Source organism: Notechis scutatus, chromosome Z (genome assembly GCF_049901735.1).
Source record: "Notechis scutatus isolate UNSWTSFEM ecotype Mainland chromosome Z, rNotScu1.2, whole genome shotgun sequence".
NCBI lineage: Eukaryota > Metazoa > Chordata > Lepidosauria > Squamata > Elapidae > Notechis > Notechis scutatus.
This window is the reverse complement of record NC_142025.1, coordinates 92,542,295-92,557,710: the sequence shown is the minus strand read 5'-3', so window position 1 is coordinate 92,557,710 and position 15,416 is coordinate 92,542,295. Positions and strand designations below refer to the sequence as shown.

At 41.6% G+C, this 15,416-nt stretch overlaps 1 protein-coding gene across 7 annotated transcripts in view; it reads left to right on the top strand.

Moving 5' to 3' along the window:
* MED24 (mediator complex subunit 24) overlaps nt 1-15,416 on the top strand; it is a 106,837-nt gene that overhangs the window by 81,175 nt on the left and 10,246 nt on the right. For all 7 annotated transcript variants that reach the window (XM_087945060.1, XM_087945062.1, XM_087945061.1 and 4 more), the window contains exons 19-22: nt 7,986-8,161; nt 9,016-9,280; nt 10,034-10,215; nt 11,046-11,139. In XM_087945060.1, coding sequence (XP_087801186.1) covers nt 7,986-8,161; nt 9,016-9,280; nt 10,034-10,215; nt 11,046-11,139 — 717 coding nt within the window. The remainder of the gene's footprint in view (nt 1-7,985; nt 8,162-9,015; nt 9,281-10,033; nt 10,216-11,045; nt 11,140-15,416) is intronic.

Below are 15,416 nucleotides of genomic sequence, written 5' to 3'. Positions count from 1 at the left end.
GTCCCACTGAGCACACTGGCATGCAAATGGGGAGAGAGAGAGAGAGAAAGAGGCAGGGAGGGAGGGGGAGAGAGAGAAAGAGAGAGAGAGAGAGAGAGAACACAAGAGTGTTCCAATTCTGGGGGGAGAGCAATCCATACAGGGCAACAAGCTGCTGGCAGTGGTATGAGCGACAAGAGCCACCTAAGCAGCGAGGTGTGTGTGTATAAGAAGCAAGGGGGTGGGGAGTGCGGAGCTACCCCCACCATGCCCCATATCAGTTTATCTGAGCACCCTGCCAGCCAGGCACTGAAGCGCTGCAACTGCCGCTGCAGCTAGATGGGGAGGGGCTCTCCAAACTCTGTGTCTGTGTGTATGAGAGAGCGAATGAGTGATCCCTGCTTTGGTTGGGGTATGGAAGCTGCTGGCCGCGGTGCGGGGTGGGGGGGGGGGGAAAGAGCTAACCGAGCAGCTGTTTTTATCCTCGTCCCCATTCAAGCAGCGCCTCATCTTTCCCTAGTGTGGTGAACTCCAGCTTCAGTCGGGGCATTTAAGCTGCTGACGGCAGCAGCCACCTAAGATTGCCCCCTCCCCAACCAGCCAACCAGCACCGCCTGACCTGTTCCCTGCTGGCTGGTGCAAAGCCTCCTCGTCTTTCCCACCCAAGCAGCAGTGGGCTCCGCAGGACAGAGTCTCATTCCTGCCCCAGCGCAGCAAATTCCGGTGGGCTGGATGCAAGCGTGAAGGGCTTAGCCCTTCAGTGCTTCCTCGCTCAGTTGAAGACTTCGTTCAGCCTTCAAACAGTAAGGCTGGCCCACCTAAGTGAGCAGCATACCGGGGCCATGGACGGCATTGGTTCCTGCACCCAGCCAATTCCGATTCTACAGTCAGGCTTGGCTGTGCAGGCTGATTGATTGGGGAGGAGGAGGCAATCATTAGGTGGCTGCCTCTGCCAACAACTTAAATGCCCTGACTAAAGCTGGAGTTTGCCATGCTGGGGGAGAAATGAGAGGCCTTGCTGTCCCACAAAGCCTGCACTGCTTGAGTGGGGAGGACGAGGAGAGGAACGGCTGCTCAGTTGGCTCTCCAGCCATTGCCAGCAGTTTGAATGCTCCAACTAAAGCAGAGATCCCTCCCCCACCCCCGCCACTCTCTCTCTCTCACACACACACAGTTTGGAGAGCCCGCCCTCGCTGTTTCCCTGTGGCGGCAAGTGGCGGCGCTTCAGTGTCTGGCTAGTGGGGCGCTCAGGTAAGCCGGTGCGGGTCCTTGCTTCATACTCCACCCTCCTCACCTTGCTGCTCAGGTGGCTCTTGTTGCCTGGACCACTGCCAGCAACTTGGGTCCCTGTACGGATCGTTCTCTCTCTCTCTGTCTCGCTGCGGCAGCAGTTGTGAGCTTCAGTGCCTGTCTGGCGGGGAGCTCAGGTAAGCCAGTGCAGGGCACACACCTCAGCCTTGCTTTGTACTCCGCCCGCCGCCTCACTTTGTGGCCATTGCACCCAGTGCATTGCTCAGCCTCCTGCTAGGTTATGGCGGCAAGCAAGGAGAGGTGGCGAAGAACGAAGCGAGGCAGGGAGTTCAAAGCTGCCCCACCTGGTCTGCCCTATCCCAGCTTACCTGAGGGCCCTTCAGCCAGGCCAAACCCTCACCCCCTTGCCACCCAGGACAGCCACATCCCTTTTACTAATCTTTCTTTAGTTGCAGAGCAACTAAAGTAGTCTGGGGGACTACAGTAAAAAAAAATAATAATCTTCCAGCTTGTCACAAAAACAAAGAAAAGGTCTTGTGAGGTTGGAAGGTCTGAACTACCGTGTTTCCCCAAAAATATGACCTGTCCCAAAAATAAGGCAAGCCTTATTTTTTTGTGATGGGCCTAAATATATGCCTTCCCCAAAAAAATAAGCCCTAGTGAAGGGGGTGGGCCTAGCCAGCACAGGAGGAGCCCTTCCCTTCCCCAGGTTAGCTAATGGCAGCTGAGCCCCTTAATCAGGACCTGTGAATCAGTTGAGCTGATTGGGAGCTGCCTTTCCTTCTATGTCTCTGGGCACTTGGAGGTGTTTCTTACACACTCTTGCCAGCCCCAGCCCTGCTGCAGCACAAGGTGATTAGAAGTGAAGATTATATTGTATATATTGTGAGAATAATGGTATGTGTATAATATGTATATTCAAAAGAGATTTGATACACTCAGTACACTGCTGTTGCAGAAATGGAAACATTATGTATAACAAAGAAAATGTATAATAAAAAATATTTTTTTTAAAAGGAGGTTGGCTGAAAAGGAACTTCTTAGCCAGCAAACTTCTAAGCAAATGCTTAAAGAACAAAAATACAGCTTTGAAGAGACTCTGCCTGGTGCAGAACGCAATCTCTCCAACAAGTAGCTTTTTTGCTGAGGATGGCTGAAAAATGTCCACCCTGAGATCCAAGGTTGGGATCCATTTTGAGCTAGGAACAAATCAGGTTGACATCTACGGAGATTTTCAGATCCAGGTAACAGTTGTCCAAAGGTGCTTTTTCAAGAGGCAACTGGACTTTCTGGTTTTTCTTTGAAGATGGTTTGCTTCTCATCCATGAAGCTTCTTCAGCTTGGATGAGAAGCAAAACATCTTCAAAGAAAAACTAGACAGTCCATTTGCCTCCCTCTTGAAAAAACACCTTTGGGACAACCAGGTTGACTTTTTGGGAAAGTCAACAAGGAAGATTGCAGATGGTGATCAGGTGATCTTAGGATATTTGGCAACCTGGTTGTAAGTTTGGCAAGTCTGGATTGCAATTGGTAAGCCTGGATTGCAATTACATGACCACTGGGATGTTGCAATGGCCATAGGTTGTATGCTGGTTGCAAATCCTAACAAAGACTTGAGACTTTATGATTTCAGAAATTGGGCACTAGAGGGGACTAAAGATTAGGCAGAAGAGAAAAAATGGGGACAAGTATAAACTTGCCTCTGGTTTTTGGTTAGCATAGGGATTTCAAAATTACACAAATAATATATTGCAAGATATTTTCAAAGAATGGGGCTAGAAATTAGTAACTGCAATGTCAGTAATGTCAGCAATGATTGATGTCTGCTTCTATGAATAGACTAAAAGATGTTTAAAAAGGAACAGAGATGTGGAACAAATTTTGCCTGATACAGAAATATTAAACTAGAAATATTGGATAATAATAATGAGGAAGAAGAAGAAGAAGAACTACTACTACTACTACTACTACTACTACTACTACTACTACTACTACTACTACTACTACTACTACTACTGGAAAATAATAAGAACTGGAAAACCTGGACCGGAAAATGCATAAACTTTTGAATATGTACTGTGTTTTACATGCATTAAGTGATATCAACAGGTTGTACCTGCCAAGAATAGGGGGCAGAGGGCTGTTGCAAGTCCATCAAACTGTAGAAGAAGAACAATGAAGTTTGAATGTGAATCAAAGTACAGAAAAATTGCTGCAGGCCATGAAAATGGAGAACATTATAAAAACAACAGAAATAAAGGGAGAATATAAGGAAAAACAGCCAGATGACAGATTAAATGGATGGAAAATCAAAGCTTTGCATGGAAAACATTTGAAAAACATTGAAGGAAAATGTGATAACAACTTAACATGGGCATGGCTTAAGATGGGAACCATCAAGAGAGAAACGGAAGGCTTATTACTTGCTGCTCAAGAACAAGCACTACAAACTAATGCTATGAAAACGAAGATACAAAAATCCATTGACAATCCAAACTGCCAATTGCAATGACAAAGTTGAAACTGTTTCACATTTAATATGTGAGTGCAGCAAAATCGCGCAAACTGATTACAAAGCTAGACATGACTGTGTTACTAAATGAATCCATGTAAAATACGATTTACCTGTATCTGAAAAGTCATGGGAATGTAAAGTGGGAAAAGTTGTCGAATATGAGAACTTGTGGGACTTTCGAATACAGACATATCGTCATTTGGAAAACAACATGCCACAGTTGTCGAAAACCGAAGTGTCTAATTTATTGATATCGCTGTACCAGGAGACACCAGAGTCGAAAGAAAAAGAACTGATAAAAGTCACGAAATATTGTGACCTGGCCATCGAAACTATATGATTATGGATGAAATGTGTAACAGTGATACCCATTGTCATCGGGGCACTTGGTACCATGTCCAAGAATTTTATAAAATACATCAAGAAATTGCAACTTCCTGCAATAACGCTAGCAGAACTGTAAAAAACTGTGCTACTCGGAACATCGTACATTTTAAGAAGATACTTGGTTGATACATAGGATGCTGGCAGAACTTGTATCAACCATCAGTGCCAGTCAATATTTTTTTTAAGTTTTATTGGAATTTTATTTTTAAATATACATCAATATCAATACATGAACAGTGTGGGCTCTGGGCATAATTCATTTTGATACAAGTAGCAATAATATTTGTTATATTAATCAAACTTATGTAATCCTAGTATTAATATACATGTTTGTTTTAAAATAGTCATTCAATATTTCAATGTTCCATTTTAATGCCAATGGTAATATTATTTAAGCATACATAATAATACCATCTTTCACCCTCTAATCTTTCCATCTAGTTATTGCTTATATTCTATTATATAAAAATTATATGTGCTAATATTCCCCCTATTTCTTATTTCTACCTCTATTCTGGCTGGGATTTTTATTTTTAAAATATATATCAACATCAATACATGAACAGTATGGCATCTGGGTATCATTCATTTTGGGACAAGTGGCAATAATAATAATATTTGTTACATTAATCAAACTTATGAAATCCCAGTATTAATATACTTGTTTGTTTTAAAGTAGTTATTCAATATTTCAAGTTCCATTTTAATGCCAATCACAATATTATTTGAGCTTACATAGTAAAGGCAATCTTTCAACCTCTAATCTTTCTCTCTAGTTATTGTTTTTATTCTATTATATAAAAATATGTGTGCTAATATTTCCCCTATTTCTTATTTCTACCTCTTTTCTGGCTTCTAGTCAGGCCACCATTACTGATCACAGTATTAATACACATGTTTATATTAAGACATAGTCCTTCATTATTTGGGTATTCAGTGTTTCAATATGCCATTCTATTGTCAATCATATTATTTAAACATACATAATAATACCATCTTTCCACTCCAATCTTTCCATCTAACTATTGCTTTATATAAATGTGTGTTCTTATTTCTACCTCTGTTCTAGTTTTTAATCATGCCATCACTATATTAGGAAAAAAAAAACATCCTTTCTATCCATCATCTCTTGTTCATTTGAATACTTCAATTCTTATTCGTTTTTTAGCTTGCCTCCCATACTCCTCTCTTGGATCTTTGTCTCTATCAACACCTATGTCTTCACCATTCAGTCTGAATATTTCTCCCATCTCTATCCTCCTAAGCTGCCAGGTCTCCAGAATGTTCACCCAAACCCCTTTCTCCCTTTCAAAAATATCTTCTAGCTTATCCGATTCCATTTTTAAACCTCTTAAAGAACTTTTCCCTTGGTTTATTTCATCAGTCATTATTATCTTTATCGTCACCTTCTCACCTTCTTGCTTTATTTGCTGATTTGTCTGTTCTCTTTTCCTCCATTCTTTCTGTTATCTCATCTCTTTCCTGGACTCTTTGATCTTCATTCATTATCAGTTGTAGGATATTTTCTATTTTCCCATTTACGCCTTGCAATAGGTTCTTTGTCATAGTATCCCTAATGCTTGGAAACATCAACACAATTTCTTTTGAAATTTCACATTTCTCCCTGATGGAGCATCTTGTCTTATATTAGTAAGTCCCGCTCTTACTCAATAGTCCAAAAACAATATATTCAAGCCTAATGTTGCTCCTCAGAACGTTCAATAATCATAGCTCTTTACATCTCAGGATTATTAATCAGTTCTATTTAGGTAGTCCAGGCAGCTTTGCAAAAATCAAAAGTCACTTTACTTTACTTAAGAGTCTTCCTTATTCTCACAATAGAGTCTCCAATAATCATAAAATAGTTATAGAACAGTATCACTACAGACCTCCAGAGGAATGTTGTTTATTTCTCTTATCAGAAATTTCCCCAGGCTTGTAGGGGTATGGTATATTTTCCATTCACCAGTAGATGATGCCCTTAGCTTAGGTTTCAGTGTTGTTTCAAGTCTAACAGATTGATTAATCCAATTTTATTCAATTTATGGAAGCAAAGTCAGCTATTCAACTAGATAGTTCCAGCATTTTATAATGCCTTTCCAAAACAAAGCCTATCCAGTTTGAAAGTCCAATTTTCTATATTTTAAAAAGTCATTAGCTTTTCTCCCCTTAGTTCCTTTCTTTTGGGTCTAGGATTTTTCTCTCTATGATTGTTTGCCGCTTTAACAAACAGTTCTAAGAGTCTCTTTTCCTGGATTTTCTTCTTCTTTTTTTCCTTTTAAAGTTAGGGTCTAAATAGAAAAGGAATCTTCTCATCCAGCTCCAGTCACTGTTCATCTACACCACTCCTGCACATTTCTTTGTTGCCTTGGTGTCCCAACTTCATGGCAGCCATGATGGCTGCCTTTTCTCATCATGGATGAAAGGGAAGGAGCCTGAGTTGAGCGGAAGAGTTGCTGGCCTGCAGGATGCCCCTCTTCACCACCCCTACAGGGTGGCTTTAGCTCTTTTCGGAGCCCTCCAACAGGGAGAATTAGGCACAGGAGTGCGGAGACCTGCTCCTCATGTCCGATCCTGCCGCGACATCAGCCCCCCAGTCAAGAATATTTGTGATACATTTTAAAATGTTCAGTTGACTGAGTTTCATATTTAATGAATAAAAGCGATAATAATAAATGTTAGTTATAAGACAAACAAGGCAGCTAAAATGGAAACACAAGCAAGTCAAGAGAATGGCCCAATAAAGACTTTCTTCTGTATGTACCAAAAAAAAAAAAAAAAACAAACACCTTGGTTAAAGCTTTGAGAATCAAAGTGGAAATATACATAATAAGCATTTGTTTGAATAATGACTTTTTAGTGGATATACAAAAGAAGTTTGCTAAAGTCTAAAAGAAGCCTTTCGCATGAGAAAAAATTTGATCTGGGACCAAATCCTATAACAACCACCTGAATGAATTAAAGATCAAGATTGTCAGAAATAAAAGGAAGGAACATAAAGTTGGTTCATTTGACCTAGATTAAAATAAGACATGTTTCTATAAAGCTCTGGTAACCCTTTATGGATTTTTTGCTGACACCAGGACTGAAAAGTTGATGATGTGTTGTTTTGCATATAGGTAAGAGTTATGGGAAGAAAAGATACTTGTTTTTAACTTATAGGGGGTGAAGAGTTAAGTTTGTTTATACTTGAGATGAAGATTGGAAGTCATTCCTTTATATATATTTTTCTTTATTTCATTTTTCTTTCTTTGCCTTTATATTCTTCCTTTTGGTTTCTCTTCTCTCTGAATTTTGTTTGTATTTGCTTTTACTACTATAATTAAAAGCTTCAATAAAAATTACACACACACACACACACATATATATATATATATATATATATATATATATATATATATATATATATATATATATATATATATATATATATATATATATATATATATATATGTAGGTATGTAAGCATGTTCAGCCGAATGTGCTTATAATTTTTTTGTGGATACACTAAACATAAAATAATATTTTGAATAGATCCATCTAAGATGTGAAAAAAGTCTTGTGTGCACACCCTTATTCCAGGTCACTTTAATCTGATATTGATTAAAAGACTATGTGCAGCTACATTTCTAACAAAATAATTCTGGAAAGCAGAAGCCAAAGTATTATTTCACTTTATTTTATTTATTTATTCAGTGTATTTGGCTGCCAATTTCACATACATGAATCTACAAGAAAGAATACAGCTGAAATATCTGTCCCAGTTTAAGTCTTCCCTCTATTCCAAGAACAATTTATCCTTTGTATTATAATTCTCAATTACGTTCATGACTCCTTTCTTTTCCCATCCCAGAAAATCACAGATAATATCAAGGGAAAGGTGTGTAGCATGGCAGTATGTGCTGTGGCTTGGCTTGTGGCTCATGTCCGAATGCTGGGCTTAGATGAACGGGAGAAGTCACTGCAGATGATTCGACAACTGGGCAACCCCCTATATGGTGAGAACACCCTACAATTCTACAGTGAAAGGTAAGCAGTAGATCTTGGTCTCTTCAAGAGGAAAACATTGTGCATTGTATTTAAATAGCATTTTCCAACATTATTTTGGAGTACAGCCTTCATGATTCCCAGTCAGTATGGCCTATGACTAAGAATTAGAGGCACTTTACAGCACTGTAAAATATAGGGTGAAGGCGGCAAGATTTTGTTTACTGTTCTACTTTGAACCAACCTGCATCTTCTCCTTATTGGCATGTTTGTCATTTCAGTATAATAGGATATTTTATACAGCACTGAATTCTGAATCTCAATTTTTAGTTCATTATTTATACATTGTGTTGCTTGAAGTATGAAAACTGTAGTCTTTAGAATACGGTAGTCTATAAAGAGTTAGACATTTTTGGATATTCTATTCACACTGCTACATCTGATACGTTTGTCCCAGTTCAGTCGTGGATTCCTAATTTGGTCGCTACCCATTCGATGGGTGATTGCGTGTGTACATGCATGCCCCTAACACCCATGCACACATACCCCTAACATCCCAATCAGCTAAGAGGATGAAGAAACGAAAAGCTAGGAGCGACCATCCCACCCATGTGCTTCTCTCTTCTTTTATCCTCTCAGCTGATCGACGGAGGAGCTGGTTCGGCCGTACCAGTAGTTTTTTTACTACCAGTTCGGCCGAACTGCACTGAACCAGTAGCATACCACCACTGTCCTAGTTGTAGGCTATAGTATTTCAAAAGTTTTTTCCTATTTCCTTTTGAAAAGGTTTGTTTAGAACATTAATTACATAGCAGCAAACCATAAAAGATCCAAGCAAACCATAAAAGAAAACAGGTGTAATAACTGAATATTTATCTTCTTCTTTCCCTATCCAGAGTGGTGATTATGAGTTCAATCCTTGAGCACATGTGTGCTGATGTTGTTCAGCAGACGGCTGCACAGATTAAATTCCCGGCTACAGGAGTTGACACAATGCCCTATTGGAATCTTCTTCCTGCCAAGAAACCTATAAAAGAAGTGTTGATGAGTGTCTTCTCCAAAGTCCTGGAGAAAGGCTGGGTGGACAGCCATTCTATTCATATCTTTGATACACTATTACACATGGGTGGTGTCTATTGGTTCTGCAACAATCTTGTCAAGGTATGGAAGACATGAGAAATGTAAGGGAAGACCAACAATTCAGAGGATTGGAAAAAAGATTTACTAAATTATCGGAATATCAGGATATTGGTAGTTACAATTTGTAATTGCTATGTATTGTCTCCAGTATCAGAGGCCATACTGATATCAGGACTAGTTGCTTGGAAACATTAGTGGGAGGATGTTGTTAGACTGTTGTGAGAACTAGTTCTGGCAAGATCAGAAGCAAATACCTTGAAACCAGGAATATTCTATTTCTACAACAAAATATTCAAAAGATGAATATCTCAAGCTTATTGTGTTGCATGAGCAGGAGAAAAAGCTGCATGGTTTTGAACTTTTATTTCATTATAAATACAGTTTGCATTTAATACGTAGCAGTCATGGGAATAGCTTCATTAATTCTTGCAGTAAACTTACCACAAATCTATGTTCTCCAATGCCCACCTGTGACATTTGCTTATTAAAACAAATGAAGATAAACCTGATGTGTATGAGTTTCTCTGAGGTTTTTAATTGGCATTGTGGCAACTGAATACTGGATTATAGGTCTTTGGTCTGATAACCATAGTTCTTATGTTCCTTCTCACCAAATATGGATCTTAGCATATTGAATGCATGCACTATGTAAACCAGATTAGAATTTTCAGATGGTGGTCCTACACTAATTGCTATAATTCAGTGGGAAATAAGGGCAAAGTTTATTCCTTTTTCTCCTTTGCATTATTTTTGCTGCCTCTCTTCTTTTTTCAGGAACTCCTGAAAGAGACACGGAAAGAGCATGCAATGAGAGCTGTGGAGTTGCTTTATTCTATTTTTTGTCTGGACATGCAGCAGCTCACACTCACCCTCTTAGGACATATCTTGCCCAATTTGCTTACGGACTCTTCCAAATGGCATATGCTAATGGATCCACCAGGCAAGGCCCTTGCCAAGTAAGAGACTGATCTCAATGAACTACACCAAAAAAATAGATACTTGCAAACTGAAACTTAAGGGGCTTTGTGATTGTTTTGTTATTTTGGAAATGGGACAAATATTGTACCGTGTTACTTCCTCCTGGAAATTCTGCATAGTCAGTTTGAGTGTAAAGGAATGTGAAATAGTGACAATCAATAGCTTCATTACTTTGATGGAACGTAACAACACTTTAATGTAGATTAAAGTATATACTTTTAAGAATTGTATATTTTTAAGGGCAAAGCTAGACCTTCCTTAAGAATTTGTTAGTCCTTAATCCAATTGCTATACCCTGTTAGGAAAGGTGCTATGATGTCTTGGGATCACAGGACACCATTTTGTTTTCAGAACTGTATTCTCACACACACTAACAATGAAAAACAAACCTTGCAGTGAAAAGAGTGCCATTTATTAACTCATTTCAGGTTACTGAATTCTTGATATATACTCAGTCTTCACCAACCTGCAAGTCCCAGTACATCTGGAGAACACCAGATTGAGAAAAACTGCTCCACAGTTGTATGAGTGAAGCGTTACTATAATTTTCCCCCCCTAGTACACAGACTTTTCTATTGGTCAGCATCACAGTTTTCTTTTCTGAAATAGTAATGAATGTTTGGGGTTTGGGTCCAGTACAGGAATTAAGTCTATTTATTTATTGATAGAAAGATTTTAAATATGGTGTAGAATTCCGTGATTCCCTAATACAATTTGAGATTGTCAATCCATTCCCTAGATCTTGTAAAAAACGGAAGAAGTTAGTATAACCCAGCCTTGAAGTTGACTTTCTTTTGTCCCATACCAGGTTATCTGTGTGGTGTGCTTCCAGTTCTTATTCTTCCCACAATAAGGGACAGGTATCTCCCTGGCAGCGAAAGAGGCACCGAGAAGACATAGAGGTACACTGTAATTACTCTTAAGACAGGGGTCCCCAACCCCCAAGCTGCAGCCCACTACTGGGCCATAGCCTATTCAGAACTGGATGTGTGAGAGGTGGCCTGGCACACATGTGTGCATAACTCAGCTCGTGTGAGTGGCAGGCTAGCATATATGTGCATGCATGTGCAGCTTGATTTATAGTCCAGCTGCATGTGAATATGTGTGTGTGCTGGCCTGCCACTCACATGAGTTGAGCTGCATGTGCATGCATGTCAGCCCACTGTTTGCATGGCCTGGCCTCTACCCCTGCCAGCTATGCCACAAAGTTGACGACCGCGGCTTTAAAATGTTGGGGAAAAAGAAAAAAGGCTGGAGATTGAGCAGAGGGAATGAATTTGGTGAAATTGGGAATATAAGAATAAATGCTTGAGAACAGGGGCAAGAGTGTTTTGAAAAGAGCATAGTATTCTTGACATTAATAAGTTGTTGCAGGCATTTTTAGCTGTAACATCTAAAAATCTTACACTTTTTGTATAAAAATCCACAATATAAAAAAGATGTTGAAATTCTACCATGTTTCTCATGGTATAATAAAGCCGGGTCTTTTTTTTTTTTTTTTTTTGAGCCCCGAAAAAACGGCTAGGACGTCTTTTGGGGGGTGAATTAATTTCTTCCCCTCCTCTGCGCACTTCGCCTAGGGTGCCCGCCGCAGCTATACCTTGCCGCCAGCCACTCCGAACTGCCAATCATGGCAGAGTGCAGAGGGCTCCCTTACCCCCACCAAGCACCTTTGCTGCAGACCTGGGTCAGCAGGCAGGCGGGGATGTCCGCCGGCAGTGTTTCAGCTGCTTCTCAGGCCTCCATAGCTTCCACAGTTCCCAGCAGTGCTGGCGCCTCTCTTGCCAGCGCTGTCTCCAACAACAGCATCTGAGTTGCTCCGGCTTTCCCCCCATCCCTGTAACAACAGGGGGGTAAAAACATTTTGAGGTACTGCACGCTGCATTTTGGTTTAATCCCGAGCAGCTGGGTGGGCGTGAGAAGAGCCGAGTGATCATCTCTGCTGCTACTACCCTTGGTGCTCCAGCCTCAGGCTCTGCAAGTTTCCAAAAGTCCCGGTCGCAGCCGTTCCTGCATTCAAGCGCGCCCAGGCCGAGCTGCAGCTGTCCCTCTCTCGCCAACGCCATCTCCAACAACAGCAGCAGCAGCGGAGGCAACCGTGGAAGCGTTTCAGCTGCTTCTCGGGTGGGGGAGCCGTCTCCGTAACTTCCATGGTTCCCACCGTTGCTGCCGCTGTTGTTGGAGATGGCACTGGTGAGAGAGGGACAGCTGCAGCTCGGCCTGGTCGCTTGGAATGCAGGAATGGGCTGCGCACCGGGACTTTTGGAAACTTGCAGAGCCCGAAGCTGGAGCACCAAGGGTAGCAGCAGCAGAGACGCTCGCTCGGCTCTTCTCACGCCCACCCAGCTGCTCGGGATTAAACCAAAATACAGTGGGCGGCACTCCCAGGTACCTCAAAATATTTTTTTTTCCTGTTGTTATGGGGATGGGGGAAAAGTGGGAGCGGCTCAACCGCTGTTGTTGGAGATGGCGCTGGTGAGAGAGGTGCCAGCACCGCTGGGAACCGTGGAAGATACGGAGGCCTGAGAAGCGGCTGAAAAGCTGCCAGTGGACATCGACGCTGCCCACCTGCTGACCCAGTTCTGCAGCAAGGGCGCTGGTGGAGGTAAGGGAGCCCTCCGGGCTCCACCATGATCGGCTGTTAGGAGCGGCTGATGGCGAGGCGTATCTGCACACCGCGGGCACTCCTAATGGCAAGTTTCCCCGCCTTTCCCCCCCAATTTTGCATGTTTTAAAATAGGCCTAAATTTGGAGGGAGGGGCTTAATTTCATTTTATGCCTAGAAAACATGCTGGGTCTTCCTATTGTGGGGGGCGTATTGTTGAAGAAACACAGTAGAAAGGGTTCAGAGAAGGACAACATAGATGATTAGGGGGCTGGAGGCTAAAACATTTGAAAAATGTTTGCAGGAATTGGAAATGTCTAGTCCAATGAAAAGAAGGGCTAAGGATGACATGACAATTTTCCAATATCTGCGGGACTGTCACAGAAAAGAGTGGGTCAACCTATTCCCCAAAGCATCTGATGGCAGGACAAGAAGAAACTTATTAAAGAGACACCCAACCTAGAACTAAGGAGAAATTTCCTGACAGAACAGTTCACGGATGGAATGGCTTGTGGATGGGTGCTCATCACTGGAGGTCTTTAAGAAGAGATTTAACAGCCATTTGTCTGGAATGGTATAGGGTCTCCTGCTTGAACAGGAGGCTGGACTAGAAGACCTCCGAGGTCCCTTCCAACTCTGGCAGTTAGTATTCTGTATCTTCATAATGTTAGATAGGAGTATGAGACTTTTAAAATTGCACCAAGGAGAATGTCTCTCTCTGAACTCTAAGACATGAATAATTAGTTTTTGTTTTCGTTAAGTTGAAGGCTGGTCATGATTAATTCTGATAATAGAAATGATGTCTTAGTTTTTCTTCTCAAGCCATATAACCTAGAAGCTTAGTACCTTAAAAAAAATCCCAAAACCAGCTTTTTCCCCCCCCCAGAATAAGGCATTTTGAAAAGTTATATATAATGTTGTGGGTTCAGAGTCACAGAATATACACAGTAGCATCTAAGACCATTTCTAACATTATATTTTCCTATTTGCATTTAAAAATAAAAGTGCAGAAACGGAATGGGACGTCTCCACACCACTAGCACGGGACAGCCAGCAGGTGGCGGCCTTCTCAACTCTGCCACCTTGGTGTTGCCATTTCTTTATAGGATATCTCAACACTGGAAAGTTGCTGCAGGGGTAACTTGCTGCAGTGCTGGGTGGAGAGCGGGACGAGTGAGCGTCAGAGAGAGCAGTAACAATAGGTTGGCCACAGCGGTGTATGAGGTGGAGGGTGGGGAGGCAGCACCAGGTGGGGGCAATTGCCAAGGCTCTGCAGGGCTTTAAAAAAAACAACCTTGCAGAGCCTTGGCACTTTAGAAAAAAAACCTTGCAGAGCCTTGGCACTTTAGAAAAAAAACCTTGCAGAGCCTTGGGGCTTTAAAAAAATAACCTTTGTAGAACAGTGTAGCTCAAGGCTCAGAGGCAACAGCGAGGGGGGTGTGTCAAAATAGGAAGCCCCCATCTGCTGCTGCCTCCCTGCCCCCTGCCCCATCCCCTGCTGCAGTTGAACTGCCAGTTCAGCACTCGTGGCGGAGCCAACCTACCTCCTCGGCCCTCTCATGCTCGCTCTTCCAGCTCTCCATCCAGTGCCCACCATATCCCTGCAGGTGTTGAGATACCCTGCAAAGAAATGGTGGCACCGAGTTAACGGTAGAGAGAAGGCTACCCCCTGCTGGCTGCCCAGAGCTAGTGGTGACAAGTCATCATAGACCCTATAGAAAGTACGGGGGAAAGGGAGGGGGAGTAGAAGAGAAATGGAAATGATAACAAAAACAATAAAAATGGCTTGTAAACTTCATCACACCAGGTTATTATATTAACTCTTCACCTTGTTGTAAAGTTATAGATAAAAATTTCTTCTCCCTATAACCAACTTTTATCTATACTCAATCCAAAAATCATCATCTTTTCAATCCGGGTTCATCGAAAAGTCTGCTGGGAGCCACCAGAAATAACAAATAGCTTATCCATGGTTCTAATAGTCCAACTTTATATACCTTTATATGGCATAAGAGGATTTGGTCTTTTATCACTCTTCAATATTTAAAAGAAGCCTTCACCACCCACTATGCAAATTGCAAATTGCATCATAAGAAGGTTCTTGGAGCAGTTCCATATCTAGATTCATTTCTTCCTATAAAGAGGCATCATGCGGAATTTCCTCTTCCCATTCATCAAGCCTCAGTTTCTAATAAGGGCTTAGTTCCATTTCAGTTATTTCCCATAAACATTATATATATGATTCCCAAGTCTTAAGAGCCGTGATGGCCCAGTAGTTAGAATGCAATACTGCAGGGCTAACACACTGCTCACTCCAGAAGTTCGATTCTGACCAGCTCAAGATTGACTCAGCCTTCCATCCTTCCCAGGTTGGTAAAATGAGGACCCAGATTGTTGGGGGCAATAGGCTGACTCTGTAAACTGCTTAGAGAGGACTGTAAATCATATGTTGTAGCAGAGTTAATATATAAAAGCAGCAAGGAAGAGTAAATTTGTTCTCACTGGGTATCAAATTAACTTTGCCGTTTGAAGTTCTCTAATATCTGATAAAATAGTTAAATTGAACATTTCCCA